The following is a 16,428-nucleotide window of genomic DNA, read 5'->3' on the forward strand; positions in this document are numbered from 1 at the left end:
GCGAGAGGTGCTCAGTAGTTTTTGAGTTAGACAAAAAGTATTGGAAGGGGGGACTATTTTTTTTGGTTGAGTGTATAATTGTACACACGAAATACGTTGCAATGAATTCGGATATATAAACAGCAAGTCAACTCACCCAGTTCATAGGAGAGGCAGGACACTACCAAAATCAGCAAAGGTACATGACATAATTGCTTCATAAATTCCATTTTTGACTCAACCAATTTCCTGTTGATGAGCTCTAAATCCTAGAGTGCAACTTCTGGTCACTGACGCTACTGAATTTGCAAGCCGTATGTGTGGCGATGCCTCAATAATTGAGGAGTGGTTAAACTTTTCAAATGTCGCAGATGAGGACTCACAAAATTTGGCAATACGCTGCTAGGCCTCTGTAGTGAGCGATTGAGGTGAAAGTTCACTATACATCACGCCATCTGAATTTTACAGTTTAGGAGATCCTTTGTCAATTGTTCAGCTTCCGTCATGCTTGAAGCCTTATGTGTATTCATCTCAGTCTGGGATATGCGGAGATTATATAGGCCTACAACGATGGCAAAATCAGCGGATGACAAAGTTTTTAGCCATAAAAAAAGCGACAACAGTTTCAAGCTTAAACCATGAACGATAAACCCTGCATTTTGAGTTTCTGAGAGTGAAGATCTATATCAGAAGCTAAAGGTTTGATTACATGCAAATTACCAGTCATGTGACGAATATTTCAGATTTGTTTTTGAACAAAAAACAGGTACACACTTGGGAATTTCCCTTTCTTTGTAACAATTATTACTGGTAGACGTACTTGATATGCCCTCGAGAATTACCAGTTCCACGTCATTATTTATCGTTGTTCACTTGGTGACTTGCAAGCGTATACTAGTACACGATAACCGGAAAGTTTCCGGGTTTGCCGTCAGGCCTATAGTTTCGTTTTCAATGTGCCTTTCAGACCGACAAAAAGAATATCGAATCCTTTGTGGTCTAAAAGGACCCCACGTAAACTGGCCAAAGCGCACAACCAGATGACCTTGGACACAGAGAGATAAGAGCTCCCGGGCTCTGTGTATATACAGTAGCGCTGCCTAGCACGTGTACAATAAACAGACCCTACGCGCTGAGCCATTGAGCAACGGCAAATTTTATTGGAGTTCAGACGTACAGTTCTTTAGTAAATGAATACACGCGAGCCTAAACCTTAACTAATCACAATAAGGGTTATATTGTTGGAAAGCTGACGAGCCGAAGAAAAATGACTCGAGAGATCTAAGCTCTCAGGTGGCGCTATTTAACGTTATGATGTGTTAATGGACCAGTTCTTGGCTGAACGCGTGGTTTACACACAAAACTGAAAGATTTTTGACTGAAAATGCAATGTTTAACATCAATTCGCGAGTGAAACTCAGTGTTTTAGTCAGTTTTTCTTTCATTTTCAGCAAGAGTATATTGTTAGGGTCACACTGTAGTGAGATCTAAGGTATACCCTGTCGAATAATGAAGTTGTGGCGACAGATGTGAAAAAAAGGCCCGTTTTCGCCGCATTCTCTCATAGAGGTTGCACCTAAAAACCGGCCCGGTGGGTTAGTTCCCCAAAGGTGAGTGCGTCAAAAAAATCCGCCAACCGTAGCGGCAATTGTGTTCGCTGCCTGCCGCTGGCTGGATCGGTTCCGCCATCTGATGATGCCTCTTTCAGAATAATCGAGAAATGACCTCCTTTTGCAATGTTATGCAAAGCTTGGACCAAGTTTCGAAATTACAGGTGCACGTGATGATGACGGAAGCCGCAATGGAAGTGATGTTTGATAGTGAACATCAACTGACTTAATTCGTGCGCATTGCCAATCAAACGGCCCCCATTTTTTACGCCATCTTGAAGCTTTAATCACTCCTGTTGCATCCCCACATTGCGCGACTGGCAAACCCAAACTCAGTATTGTCAGTGTAAAACAAATCGCTCGAAATTTACAAGGAGTTGCAGCCTGGGATTTAGCACCCGTTGGGGGGAAATTTGTTGAGTTTAAAATGGAATTCGGGAAGCGATTCTCTCATGGAGCTATGCTCATGGGCGTCGCCAGGATTTTTTCTAGAGGGGGGCAAAAAAAAATTTTGCCCCCCCCCCAACTCATTAAATTTACACCACTTTGTCTTTGCGCCTCTTTTTCTTTTTTTTTTCTTTTCTTTTTTTTCTTCCTTTTTTTTTTTTTTTTTTTTTTGCTTTTCCAGGGGGGGGGCAAGTGCCCCCCCTTGCCCCCCCCCCTCGCGACGCCCATGGCTATGCTGCTTGTGGTTGTGTCTTGCCTTTCTGTTGAAGCGGGTAAGTTGAAGTTCTATTATCTGTATCTTTGCCGTAGGTTAGTCTATGTAATAGACCACAGCGAATGCCGTGGTCATTTACAGGAGATGGCTCCGTGGATAACGGGTGATACTCAGACAGGAGATGGCTCCGTGGATAACGGGTGGATGATACTCAGACTAGCCGTTGGTGTGCTGGGTGCACATTATTGGGTTCATGGTTCATACCCATGTTCCTATACCTGTTCCGGTGTTCCCCTATATGTGCCCCAACCCTAACCGTACCCTAACCCAGGATTTCGGGAAACGTGGGTATATTGGGGGAACATAGGTATTGGGAAACATCGGGTAGACCCCCAAATTATTTTAGCAAAATAATGTCCGTTGTTGTGGAGCATGTTCAATCTGTACTTTTAGCTGTCACTATATATATGAATTGGAAACCAAGCTAGATTGCATGGTTTGCGGCATGCAAGTTAGCTCCGAATATACATGGTGAATTGGCCCTCATGTAACATGGGATTTTTCCCATGGGTTTTTTCCCTGAATGGTTTCAGAATCCCATATCATTTCCCAAAGTGTCACAATTTTCCCATTTTATTTTTAACAAAGCTATACTTTTCGGTTATTTTGTTCCCTATGAGAAGTGTCGTCAACACTCCATGGCCAATGCCTGGCCACATCATTGCTCCTTTACCACTTTTCAAGTTGTACCATATATTATTCCCAATTTCGCATAAATGTTTCCAATATCAAATGTATCCATAGTTCTTTTGTACATTTTTGTTTGTTCCTTTTATTAATATTCGGTTGTGATTTGCATAAATCCCGTGAGTGGTAGACTAGTCAATAACAGACTGAAGCAGGCGCGGATCCAGAAGGGGGGGGGTCCCAAAAAAACCCCAGCTCTGTCCAAAAATAAAAATTATCATACAAATCCCTAAAAAAAAATAAGTCGAACCCCCCCCCCCCCCCCCCCTGCTGTGACACCCAAAAAAAAAAAATTATACTGGTCTAATGTCCGCCTGTTCAAAATACGGTACACCATTCTGTAATGAGTGTTAATAATCGTCGAATTTGAACAGCGCCCCCTATTGAAATTTTACGGAGGCCAAGTGTCCGGAGAAAAAAACGTGTGTACATTTTCAGATTTTTTGGCTGATGAAACCACCCCCCCCCGCGAAAATTCCTGGATCCGCCCCTGTGAAGGTTTGCCTAAAAACGACCTAGCTTCCAATCAAGCAATATTCTTGGTTACAACAAACACGGTTATTATTTTGAGAAGGCGAATAATCATGAATAGCTAGCATTCCTTTTATCAAGTGCAGCACTGATAAGCAAAACCTTGACGTTCCATAAAATACTGATTGCATTATTTAACTCTGCCTCATTCCCCAATTAACTTACGGACTGACAGGCATGACTGGTGTTGCACCTAACGCGACCACTCCCCGGGCAACTAACGTAACTACGTCGCCTGCTGCTAACGTAACCACCCCAACTCCGACTACCAACGTAACCACCCCTACTCCGACTACCAACGTAACCACGCCTTTGCCGACCTTCAACGTAACCACGCCTTCGCCGACTTCCAACGTAACCACGCCTTCGCCAACTTCCAACGTAACCACGCCTTCGCCAACTTCCAACGTAACCACGCCCAGGGCAACAACGGCTACCAAAGTAGTGACTACAACTCAGACAACTTGAGACTCCGCAATGGGTTGGTAACTGGTCCGTCAAAGACGCCCACGGAGCAATCTGCATGTGGATGTCGTTCGGGGCAAACCTGAGCATAACATATTTGACGGACAATGGCACGGTAAGTTGTTTTCCGAAACGTGAGAGGCATCGAACGAGTGTTGCATATTGACGTGAGATACAGATTCCTCCAACCTTCTTTTTAGGAACATTTACATAATGTACGCCTACGGTATAAGCATGTCGCTCTGAAAAAAAAATCATCCAATAAATCACCTATTAATTCCAAGGCGGATCCAGAACACAATTTTTTTTTTTTGGGGGGGGCCAAAAAATTTCTGGTGCCCCAAAAAAGTGGGTCAAAAAATTACGGCGTGGGGTTCGGGGCCCGCTTAAAGGCCCCGAACATTTTTTGGATTCTAGATGCTCTGTGGTGCGATCTGAGGCAATTTCTGACCACTTTAACCAATGTTTTTTTGAGGAAAAGATGGTGGTGTACTCATTGCCTGCCTTTATTGCGATGTCACAAAAAAAAAAAATTGGTTTCGTTTTTTTTTTGGGGGGGGGGGCATGGCCCCCTTTGGCCCTCCCCCCCTGGATCCGCCTTGATTAATTCACACTTAAATTGTGTGATAATTTCACCACGGACTTGTTAAACATGTACATGAAGCGTTCCGAAACGCCATACACTATAGGGGGCCTAGACCAGTTTTCTAATAAATTCAAATTCATGTACGCATGCGCATAAATTCTTCTTCTTCTCCTCCTTCTCCTCCTCTCTTGTGACCTCTAACAGGAACGAACCAAGGTCTTTGAGTTGGACCCTGCCTTGCTCAGACTCACGAGTAACTGCAACTCGTCATCCACTCGCATGCTGAACATCACCATCAACATGGGCCCTGGTTGGGCCATCTCCCTCGCCTTCTACCGTCAATCTGGCAAATACTCCATGACTGAAGTGGGGGCGGCCTGGGTCTATGACAATCATCTCCCCGACGCCAAAAGCAAAGGTAGCAATAACATAAAGGAATTGTCCCCCTGCATTTGGGGTGTGGCATAAGAATTAACTTTAGAACTGAATTAATCATGTGATGGCACTGTAAACGTTATGAATTTTCCTATGAGATGTTTAATTTATTTCAGTTTCAATTTTTCAATTTCGCTTTGGAATACTGAAGAGCGGGGCGAACCTAATTCAGCTTAGACGTCATTATCCACAACGCGTAACGCCCAAATCGGGCCAAGTCTAAATTCAAAATCGATCCCGAAACAAACGCAACATAATTTGTAAAGCTTTTTTTTAAAGGAGCATTGCCTCTAATAAGCCTCCGAATCAATGTCACATGGAACCGCATGTATGACTACAAGTTGAATAAAGTTAGATAATTTTGTATGTGATTACATTGTACTTTCGACAGGGTTTACAACCGAGACGAAAAGGGAGAATAATTTCTTGGCGCAAAAGGTCGCATTGGGGAATTATTACACTTGCCCAGATCCCTTGTCGGTGACCCCGGATGCGGCGACAGTCACTTTGTGGCATATTCAGATGCAACCCTTCGCCGACAAGGCTGGCGGCAAGTTGGGACAAGGTAGGATTGTGATCTAGCTATAAACTGACTGACGGACCGATTGACTAACCGACTAGCCGATCGAATAGCCAATTGTTCGATCGCCTAACCGATTACTGCTTGATAAAATAACCGACTGTTCGATCAACTATAGCCAATTGTTAAATCGACTAACCAACTGTTTGATAAAATAACCGACTGTTCGATCGACTGACCGATTGGCCGATCAAAAAAACGCATGTTCGATCGATTAACCGACTGACCGATCGATTAACTGACTGATCGATCAACTAACCGAATGACCAATCGACTAGGCGAACGATTGTTCAACCGATCGACTAACGTATAAAAAAAGGATGTCGTATACGTACTGATTGAAGAGGATGTTAAAGGTCAAAGGTGTGACAAAGACATTGTAGATGTAGATGATGATAAGGCGACAGAGGCGATGACGACATTTTAATTAAAATGCTTTTTAGGATAACAAGGTTTACAAAGATGCCGTTATGTTCTTTAACCCTAAAGGGGCCGGGGCGGAACCCCCCCCCCCAACTTTTTCCGCGATAGCTTAAAAAACAAATCGCGACCCGAGCTGTTCTGACTTTTTAGCCTCGAGCCTTGCGCATCTTTTAATACCAAAAACATATAAAAATTTCTGGCGCTAGGCGCCGTGAAAACTGAATTTCCCCATATCCGTAGTGTACACTCAGCAGAATTACCATTCGTGCATATGAATAACTAATTAGCCATAATTCCAAAACCCTTTGAGCTATAGTCATAACATTTCTTGGGTATGTTCATGATACGTTGTTTTGTGCATGTACCACCAAGTTTCCAAATTTTTCGTCACTCGATGGCCGAGATCTTAAGGGGTGGAGATGATCAAAATAGCCCTGTCCTTTTCAGGTAAGATGCTAGCTGATTTATGGTATTTGAAATACTCTGATGTCATTACCTTACACAGCTTTCATGTCTCCTTTTTTCTGTCTGCTACAGCTGAAGTGTGTACATCAGGTCTCAGTGCCGGCATCATCGTCGCCATTGCAGTCGCGGGAGTCATTGTCCTCATCGGTGTCATCGTCGTGGTCGTTTGCGTCGTGCGACGAAAGAGAAAGACGAAGCCTTACAGCGAACTTGAAAACGAATAAAATTAATACCCAATAATAAGAATAAAATGTGCTCCAATGCTTAGTTTCAGTTTGCATAGATTTAACAGGTTTCTCGGGACTTCGCGTGTTTCCTTTCAAATTGTAATCTGAGTTATGATAGTGCCTTCAATTCAATTCAATTCAAACTCACATTATTACCGAAACCTAAAGAGAAATAGAAGCAGTTATTGCAGGAATGGAATTGTCGAAAAGGTGTAAGAAGCGAAAATATAGATATGGAGGTATCCTCTTGAAGCCTATAGGCTTGTTACGAAATGCCTTGGACGGACTAAGACAAAACAGAAACAAGTACAAGTACACACGAACAGTTGGACTAAAACAGAACCCAAGCATGAAAACGGACAGATAAAACTAGAAAAGTGCGTATTGAGAGGAAACAAATATTGTTCTAATACGTAGGTTTCTGTCTTGGTCCAACTGTCCATGTGTACTTGTTGTTGTTTCTGTTTGTGTTAGTCCGTCCAAGGCATCTTGCCACAATGGACCGATCCAGAAAGCCCCGTTCACTGCGTACTAAATGAACACCTGCTCCTCAAATGCCATGCATTTTCCTGCCGCGCGCATCATACGCGCGTGCACGCATGTCGGACTTTTGTGCACGCACGTCGGACATAAATCACGGCTGTGATTGGTCAGAACATCATGGGGCGGTGCTTACTAGATCGGTCCATTAATTAGCCTAGCTTCTTTGTAAATATCCTGCATGCTTCATGACAACGACAGCCGAAAATTTAATTTGGCACTTGAGCCAAAAGCCACTTATTCATTTCCAGACATGCCCCTTTACATGTATATAGGAACTGGAAAGGCGGGCTGCTTTTTTGTTTGTTTGTTTTAAAGAAACTTTAAAAGTAGTAATGGGAGTTTGGAAAGTGACTACAGGTATATTGCTACCGTACATAAGCTGGATATACAATTAACTTTTTACTGCAATAATTATGTACATGCAGAGCACAGGCGATTGAACTGTTGTTCATTTGCCCAGTCTGCGGTGAAATGCTGTACTCTATTTTTAATTCAGTCATTATTTAGCCAGAAGACAGATGACGGTAGGAGGGCGGGGCAATCGTCCCGTCTCAGGATCACTGTCAATACTTATTAAACTTCATTACTCTGTACAAAGTAAATAGCTCGAAATGTAATGCGGATGTAGTGCGTATCAAGTTAGGAGAACTAAACTTAACAAAATCAACAAAATCATGTTAGGAGAACTAAAACGTCTGGATCAGAATTGACCCAGAATTTGAGCCTATATCTGCACAGTCCTTTTCCCGGGTCAAAGTTTACATTTTTTTGGTCAAAATGACACTTTTTTTCTGGTCAAAATGACATTTTTTTCTATATAATTTGGATCAAGAAAAGTGCCATTTTGACCCCAAAAAGGACCGTGCGGATATAGACTCAGATCGGGGTCAATCTGACCCAGGAGTTTTTAGAGAACATGCTGACAAAAAGATAGTCAATTTGCCTTTGAAATAATCAAGCTTGGCAAGGCATTCCGGGTCAGTTTGGTGCAACTTGAATATCAGTAAAAAAACAGAACAAAACAATATTTCTTGTAGTATTGCTTAGGTATATAGATGGAAATCTAGACAAAGCTTAAAATAAGATCATTGTTTTCTTAATCGCGGATTGATATTCTAGTCTCAAGAAATATACTAACAAATATTCACTATATTTTGAACCATAACATACTTGTGTATATCCAGAATTGCAATTTTAATTTTTGTAATACGACCAGGCCCCATCCACTAACAGTTGCATTGCATTCATCTTTGAAGTGTTTTATTTTGGTCCAACGCGGGGATATGCAGAAGTGGACCTCTTGTGTATTGTTAAGGAATTTAAATAACAATAGAATACCCCAAAGATGGCTTCTGATAGCAAATGGTCAGTGGCGTACAGACCTTATGCATATCAGCCATCTTGGAGGGTAGTGCCTTCATTTTGCTGGGACGAGTAAACATTTTGTGCATTCATTGTTATACTGAATTAAAATAACAAACGAGGCCCCCTAAGATGGCCGCTATACGCAGAAGGTCAATAGCTAGGCCCTGCGCGTGAGACATTTGAATTGATGTAATAAATATACCCAGATCACTAAAATAAAAAGTTGGTTTAAAAAAAGAAATTTCAAGTGGCAGTTTTCTTGCTTTCTTAACTGGATTTTGGTCTTGACAAACATCCGCGGTAACTTTGATTATTTGATTTTTTGGTGACGTCGCCAAAGCATAATTTGAATGTTGAAGAAAAGAATTGCAATGATCTGAAGAGAGTGCGTGTCCCTTCAGGGCCATCGTAGCAAAAATTGGCGTTTTGTCAAAATGTACGTTCCAGGCACAACCACCGAAAATATTTCGAGTCTCAGATTGAGTGATTTTTGAACTTTGATCGAGACTATATCCATAACAATGCGACGACAAAGTTGCACATAAACATGCAGTAGACTTTGGTAATGGTGTGAACAGCAAATGGTTCTGTGCCTGTTTATATTCAACGGTTATTGTCAATAAGGTAGCTGTTCCTTTCCTATATATAAGCTGAACAAGAATGTCGATCCAAAGATTCTTGTTGTCAACAATCCTGCTTTCTTCTTTAAGTAAGTTTTTCCTCCATCCTGTGCATTACTATGTAGATTTTAGTGAGAACAAGAATTGGAGAAAAATTGCATCATGAAGAAGAGTAACTTTTTGGTTGTACAGTTAAAATTTGACAAGCCGAATTACCTTCGTATAAGTTTAGCCCCACGTTGCGCTAGTTCGTACATAGGATTAGGCCATTCGAAAACAAATATAATTTATACCACGGCTCTTTGGTGTATTTTTTTTAAAAGCATTCTATAGGCCTGCATAACAAAAACTTAAGTGAATGAAAATGCCTGCTTAAAGCTTGCTAACAATGACATGTCTACACAATCAACAACTCAACACAAAAGGAGGGTAACCATCATATTCAAATGTTTGAAAATTCGTTGGAGATGAAGCTAACAATAATAGCTTTAATATTGCTCTAGAATATCTCATAATTTTGCTAAGGAATCTAAATCGTGATAGAAGTCTGGATATCTTTCGACTGGGCCGTTATGGAGATTAAGAGCCTCTTTGTCCCAACACATTTTTTGGTGTAGGTAAACCTCCCCCACTATTTGCATCAGCGACGAGGGAGCAGAAACTTTTTCTCACACAATCTTCCTACACAACACCCACATCACATGAGCCGCGGGCAGGCGACTGGAAGATTTTCAACAGAGATGGCGCCCTTTGCATGAGGATGACGTTTGCAGCACAGTTCAACATCAGTTACAAAACAAAACATGGGGTAAATTTTATTCTTTGCAAAAAAATGTAATTGACAACCTGATTGCATTGAAGTCAGGCTTGAACCGTGGTTTATACAAACAACCGTACCCCCAAGACACCGGTGTTTGTGTCCTTGGGCATGACACTTTACTACAATTGCCTCTCTCCGACCAGCAGTGAATGTGTACCTGTGAAGAAGTATATAGACCAGAATGCGGCACTGATCTCGAGCTGCTGCAAAAAACTGGTCTCATGGCCTGATGACAGGGGTAATAATGTGAAACGCTTTGAGACCTTTTGGTATAAAGCGCTATAAGCACCACATCATTAAGCCAGTAGGCCTATACGTGTCAAACAGATCCAAGTAGCCTATTTTGGCATTTTTTTTCAGAACCTGAATTTCACCAATCAAAAGAATATCAAGAATTATGCAAGTCTTGCAAATAATTTCATTTTGATATACATGTTTATCGATAAAATGGGAGATGCAAGTATTTTTAAGTTCACACTTTTTTTGTCAAATTATATTTTGCACCCGTCCCCAGGGTTATGACAAGGTCGCCATTGATATCGATCCCGATAGTGCTACCGTTGCCAGTGCGTGCGACAACACAGAACGATTTTTCTTTCTCTATCCATTTGGGGCGGCCGATGCGCTGTGGTACATTCGATTGACCTTTGACGTCAAAACCAAGCATTACTATCTAACCGAGGTGAAGACGGGCTGGCAATTTGACAAAACCCGGTTTAAAGATGGCGACGTTCCTTATGGTAAGTTAACATGCAACTTAACTTAAGCTCACCATTCTCCAATCATTGGAAATCAGTAAGCCCCTATATATACATCATTATGATTGATGAAATAGTTGGAAAAGATAATGCATCACTATGTATTCTATCGGAAGAAATTCCCGTTTTTCCCATTCATTTCTGGTAATAAGGTAATTCAACCTGGGAGACGGCAAAATCCGACAACTTCTTGCACGAGCCTGTTCTGCAAGGGTTGACCTACGCATGCTCAGAGGACTTGATCGTGACGACGCATGTGACGTCACTGCGCCTGACACAAATCAGGTTCCAACCTTTTGCTGAAGAATGCAAGGATAAGTCTGATTGCCCAGGTATAGATGTTGTTTTTGTGCAAAAAGGAACCAGACTGTTTTTCCTTCCAGTCTTTGGTTACGTTGATTTGAATGGGGAAAAAATATAGATGGCCGCAACATGATAATATAAGACCATTTTAGATGTACAAGATTCTGTTCATCTTTCAAAGTTGTGCGTAAGTTAGCACAGTCGGAAGAACAACATACAATACCAACGCAAAAGAAGTTGACAAAAGTTATGAGGTACACTATGCCGAATGATTATGATAGTGTAGCGTGGTCAGGTGCCGCAGCGAGACAAACAAATAACTTGGTAGAGAGAGAAAAGATGTTTAGGCTTCAAGTAAATTAATTTGTTAAGAAAGATTGGATCCGCCCACTTATTTCTACTAATTATTACTAATTACTTCTAATATTAGGGGCAACTACGACTTAAGTTCTTTAATTAAAGTACTGAATAAATGAATTTGTTGTAGAAATAAATGCAAGGAAAACGATTAATTATGAGAAATTACAAAGGGCGGGGCTTGGTGATGGTCACAGTGAGTGGGGTAGCTTATGGTAAAAGCACCATAACTCTACTCCCAACCCGGGGGGGGGGGATTTATGATTTAACTAAGTTGTCATCATCACTAACTTACTTGGTCATTACATCGAGGCCTTTCCTTGACACGCCCAGGCAAAACCTGCACAGCCCTCCACAGACAACCTATCCCTAGCACAGCACCCAGCAGAAGCGCACATGGCTAGTTCAAATTCCATGCACATGGGGCTTTGCAATAGAATTATGCAGATAAGATGCTGCATGCCTGGCTGGACTGATACACACTCAGCTCAGGGGTGTGATGGATGAGAGGGGCAGGCCAACTAAAAAATAGAAGATGGGGAGGAAGGTAATGATGAAGGGCTGTTTTCATTACAATAACCACACAAAACGCACTTAACCACATTCGTTCAAAAAGAAGTTACCATGGGAATTCTCCAAGTCAAAACTTTCAACTTTCTCTCCATGACTCCCTCTCTAACACCTAGACCAGATGGCTCACGTGTCAATAAATTAGGCCTTCTTTCTAAACATAAAACAGTGACTCATAATTATCGGGTGATATTCGATGAAAAGACCACTATAGTTTAGAAGCCCATACACCGAACTTGAGGGCAATCCGATTGCTAGGGGAAATCGTTTTTAGTTTTATCCATTTTCTGAAGCATCATGAAATAATCGACATAAGCTACTTCTTATCTTCAGTTATTTTTACCCTGCAGATGTGGAATGCCAAATCTTGGACAACCAAAAACTGGTCGTGGGCGTGGCAGTGTTGCTAGGGATCGTCGTAGTCGTCGCTCTAGTCGGGATTGCAGCCTGTGCAATCAAGAGATCTAAGACTAAACTGCCGCCGTACTACAACATCCAGGACGGTTGATGAACCTTCTGGAGTAAAGGCTACATCTCTAAAACTATGTACATAAAAAACCATGCATATCATTGTATATGAACATAAATCGACATTTTCTGCGTTGGAACGTGTACACATATGATTGAGTTAATTACCTTGAACTTAGAAACTTTGCTCAAACTTTGGCCTTCATCTTCCATCTTCGCCATTTTCGATTATCCAGCCGTGTCTTTTGCCATTTTAAGCTCTTATTTTTTTTCTTGTAAAAAGTGCTAGGAATTGTAACTCACGTCATAAATCTTATGGCATTACGATTTTTTGTTGCGATAAATCATTCTAGTGTCTATATCTTAAAAGCGTTAGTAATATTCCCGCTTTATTTATTTAATTCCTTTCTTTTTTGTATCCATGGTAAACAATGAAGAGGTAATACTTGCATGTTCAGTGTTAAATAATTTCTTGCCTGCATATACGAGCGAATTAAAGTATATTAATTGGGGTTTTGAAACCTAGGTTTCGGCTGCAGTTCGGTTTCACATGGTTTAGAAGCCTGTTACTTTGGAGACTCGGACTCATTTTCTTCTCAGGGCACCTATTAAATGAGGCACGGGTTTTCTCCTCAATGTTATGCTGACGCCCAAGCGGTGAAGTCAGAGCTGGAACGAAGCCGGGGATTTGAAACTCCTATGAAAAAAAATGCATCGAAGAGATCGATAGGTGGCGCACTCCCTTGCGCTCTGCGCAGTCTGGTGCTTTTCTTCCGGAGCCAGTTTCCAAGGTTTGATTAGCAGTCGCGCACATTAATTTGATGGATACAGGAAACTAGTTTGGTAGATCGCAGAAAAAGTGAGAGAAGTCGAGTTTTTTGCGTTAAGTTTCCTGCATATTGTAGTTGCTTTCTGTCACAATGAAGCCAACTGTGGCAGTTGATGAGATGTTTCCTGAAGGGTCTGGGCCTTATGTGGACCTGGACGAGGTGAGCGTCTTTGGATTTGTTGAACTTAAAGCGTATGAAGACTGTGGATATAGAGGGCGCCCTCTTTAATGTTGCAACAAATTAGGTTTTCTAAAGAGAAATTCAGATGCCCCGTGTTTATCTTTGTTTGGTATTTGGTGTATACATTCCATGATGATATTTGTGGATGTTGAGAAAAATCCATGATGATGGTTTGGTTATGTAGCTAGTATAAATCATGAATCTAGACGCCACTTCAGTGCCGTGGTTGTGTACAATGTCTGTACTCCTAGAACTATGAGGCTCCGCGTGAGCGGAGCCTCATAGATCAAGAAGCCCGCAGCACAAAACACTAATAAAGTACAAAAACGTCCATCAAAATGCAGCCATTTCACACAGAACCGCTGCACAGTTTGCCCCTATACTCCGTACTTTATCTCTTGACATAATCACGTATCTTGTGCGGAACTAACAAGTAACATGGGTGGATTCTGTCGGTTTTTAGGCCAAAATGATGAAAAATATGCCCTTTCCGCACTGAGCCAACCTGACACTTGAAACGTGCACGCATATGATCGAGCGATGATTTTCGGTTCGCTTGGAGCGCGCCGCGGGGGGTACGGTACAAGCGAAATGATAGTATGTGCATGCGTACAAGTGCATGTACCGTACCCCCCATGGCGCGCTCCGAGCGAACCGAAAATCATCGCTCGATCATATGTGTGCACGTTTCAAGTGTCAGGTTGGCTCAGTGCGGAAAGGGCATATTTTTCATCATTTTGGCCTAAAAACCGACAGAATCCACCCATGTTAGTTCCGCACAAGATACGTGAGTATGTCAAGAGATAAAGTACGGAGAATAGGGGCAAACTGTGCAGCGGTTCTGTGTGAAATGGCTGCATTTTGATGGACGTTTTTGTACTTTATTAGTGTTTTGTGCTGCAGGCAATTTTGCGGGCTTCTTGATCTATGAGGCTCCGCTCACGCGGAGCCTCATAGTTCTAGGAGTACAATGTCTGTAGAGTATAGTTGAGGATGGAGTGTACAACTACAAAGTCATGAAAGTCTGAGAACAATTTCAAAGTATTTCTTGAGAAAATTGCAAATTTTTCTCTGTCCCAGATTCATGTCGTTTCAACATTTTTTGCAATACCAATATGACCAATGAGTTACCTTCATTGTTATGAAAAAAAACCAATGGCATCAGGTTGTAACATTCATTAAAAAAAATTAGGAATAGGGAAAACCTTTATGTCGCCATGATGTCACTTCTATCATTGTCTATGTCCATTACTAGACGAAAGTCTTCATCACTAAATCAACTAGTTGTACATGTAGCTGTCATGGTTGATATTCAACGTGTATTTTACTTAATTTTACTTAATCTTTTGAATGAATGCTGAAATTTTAATACATGATGTACCTCGTTGTGTACGTAGACAATTTTGTGGAACTGTTTGATGTGATGTTTTGCTTTTGTCTGATGGCGTTTTCAGGCTGGAGGGACAGCAGGACTTCTCATGGATTTGGCTGCAAATGAAAAGGCTGTGCACAGTGATTTCTTCAATGGTACGTGGATCCTGAGCGTGGAACAGGGAAGGGAAAATTGTTGGGCATTGTGGCAAAATGAAACGGAAATGGGCGGAGGCTGTGGTGGAGACAAAAACAAAAAACCAAATAGGGGCAAATTGGTTATGATATGGATAGTGCCACTGCCTTCAAGATTATAGTAAAAATTAAAGGGAAAATACAACATTTGCAAACATCAAAAAATAAAACTACCATTTTGAAATACCTTGCTGGACTGTTAGTGAATGACAGTGTAAAGCATCCTGTAAAATCATGGCACCTGGTATACTGTCATTTTCAAGAAAAGTGGTATTTTTGTATCAATTTCCAACGCTGGTCGGCCGACCAGCGTTGGAAAAAACTGGCTTTTTTTCAAATACTGGCCCCAATTGACCATCGCACTTGTTTGCAATCGATTACACACCTATGAATGGGTACAAGCCAGCTAGACTGGTTTCCTGACCTTACAATTCCCCAATGTATGTAAACTGCTCTGTTTCTTCTTATATGGAGTCAGGGAACCAGACTACAGGAAAATTATTGTTTTTCTTGGTTTTTATAGCATTTTCGAACCCAAAACCTCAAAAAAGTCAGTGTAACTATATTTGCTATATATTTCCAACCCCCCAATTCCATCCATTTCTGAAAATTACAGTAAAAGCAAATGATGTACATGTATATGCCCTTTAAGTCAAATACATTGTTCCTGTTTCACTTATTTTCTTTTTAACAAATTGTGTTTGCATTTTGTACTTGACCACAGATTTTGATGATCTCTTTGATGATGATGACTTGACATAACAAAGGCTGGACATTATCAGCACCATCATCCTCAAGACCACCCCTGTGACTGAATGGAACAGCCAGAAGGTTCAAACGTCACCTATGGGATCACACAACATCTGGAATGTAACATGCTGGTCAGAGGGGTGGAATTTGAACTGCAAGTGAGATGGGATGTAATGTTTATTGTGCCCAGAAAATCCTTCGGAATTGTACGTTTGTGTGATATAGAAAGATCATTCAGATAGACTGTGTACAGTGACGTGAACTTGTACGGAAATTCAGTTTAAAAAACCTCAGATTATGTGATGGTCGTAACCATCGTTTTAACTATGGTTAACTGTAGTTTGACTATGTTAACTACACTGGACTTGGTTTAGTTGGTGGTTGTTATAAGTTAACAAATTTAACTCCATGGTGAAATGCAGTTTCACTGTTAAGTTCAATTCAACCTTATCTGTGTACTTGATAGTTAGTTGATATTGCCTGCGAAGCAGTGCATGTATAGCTTTAAGATAGAGGACAGACACACAAAGGGAGAAGAAAATATCCTTTCAGTCCTCGAGCGTTGGGTCTTTTGTTGAAAACAGTCCTC

General features: G+C 41.3%; 1 protein-coding gene across 1 annotated transcript; it reads left to right on the plus strand.

Annotated features, from left to right (window-relative positions):
• The first annotated feature begins 1,582 nt into the window (after positions 1 to 1,582).
• LOC119723701 (lysosome-associated membrane glycoprotein 1-like) lies at positions 1,583 to 8,832 on the plus strand. The gene is made up of 7 exons (XM_038194493.1): positions 1,583 to 2,046; positions 2,266 to 2,308; positions 3,704 to 3,960; positions 3,998 to 4,108; positions 4,784 to 4,997; positions 5,406 to 5,579; positions 6,555 to 8,832. Exons 1-7 carry the CDS (start codon positions 2,017 to 2,019, stop codon positions 6,704 to 6,706), a joined length of 981 nt encoding a protein of 326 aa, XP_038050421.1. The 5' UTR covers positions 1,583 to 2,016; the 3' UTR covers positions 6,707 to 8,832.
• The last annotated feature ends 7,596 nt before the right edge of the window (positions 8,833 to 16,428 follow it).

This window comes from Patiria miniata, unplaced genomic scaffold (assembly GCF_015706575.1).
Source record: "Patiria miniata isolate m_02_andy unplaced genomic scaffold, ASM1570657v1 HiC_scaffold_17, whole genome shotgun sequence".
Taxonomy (NCBI): domain Eukaryota; kingdom Metazoa; phylum Echinodermata; class Asteroidea; order Valvatida; family Asterinidae; genus Patiria; species Patiria miniata.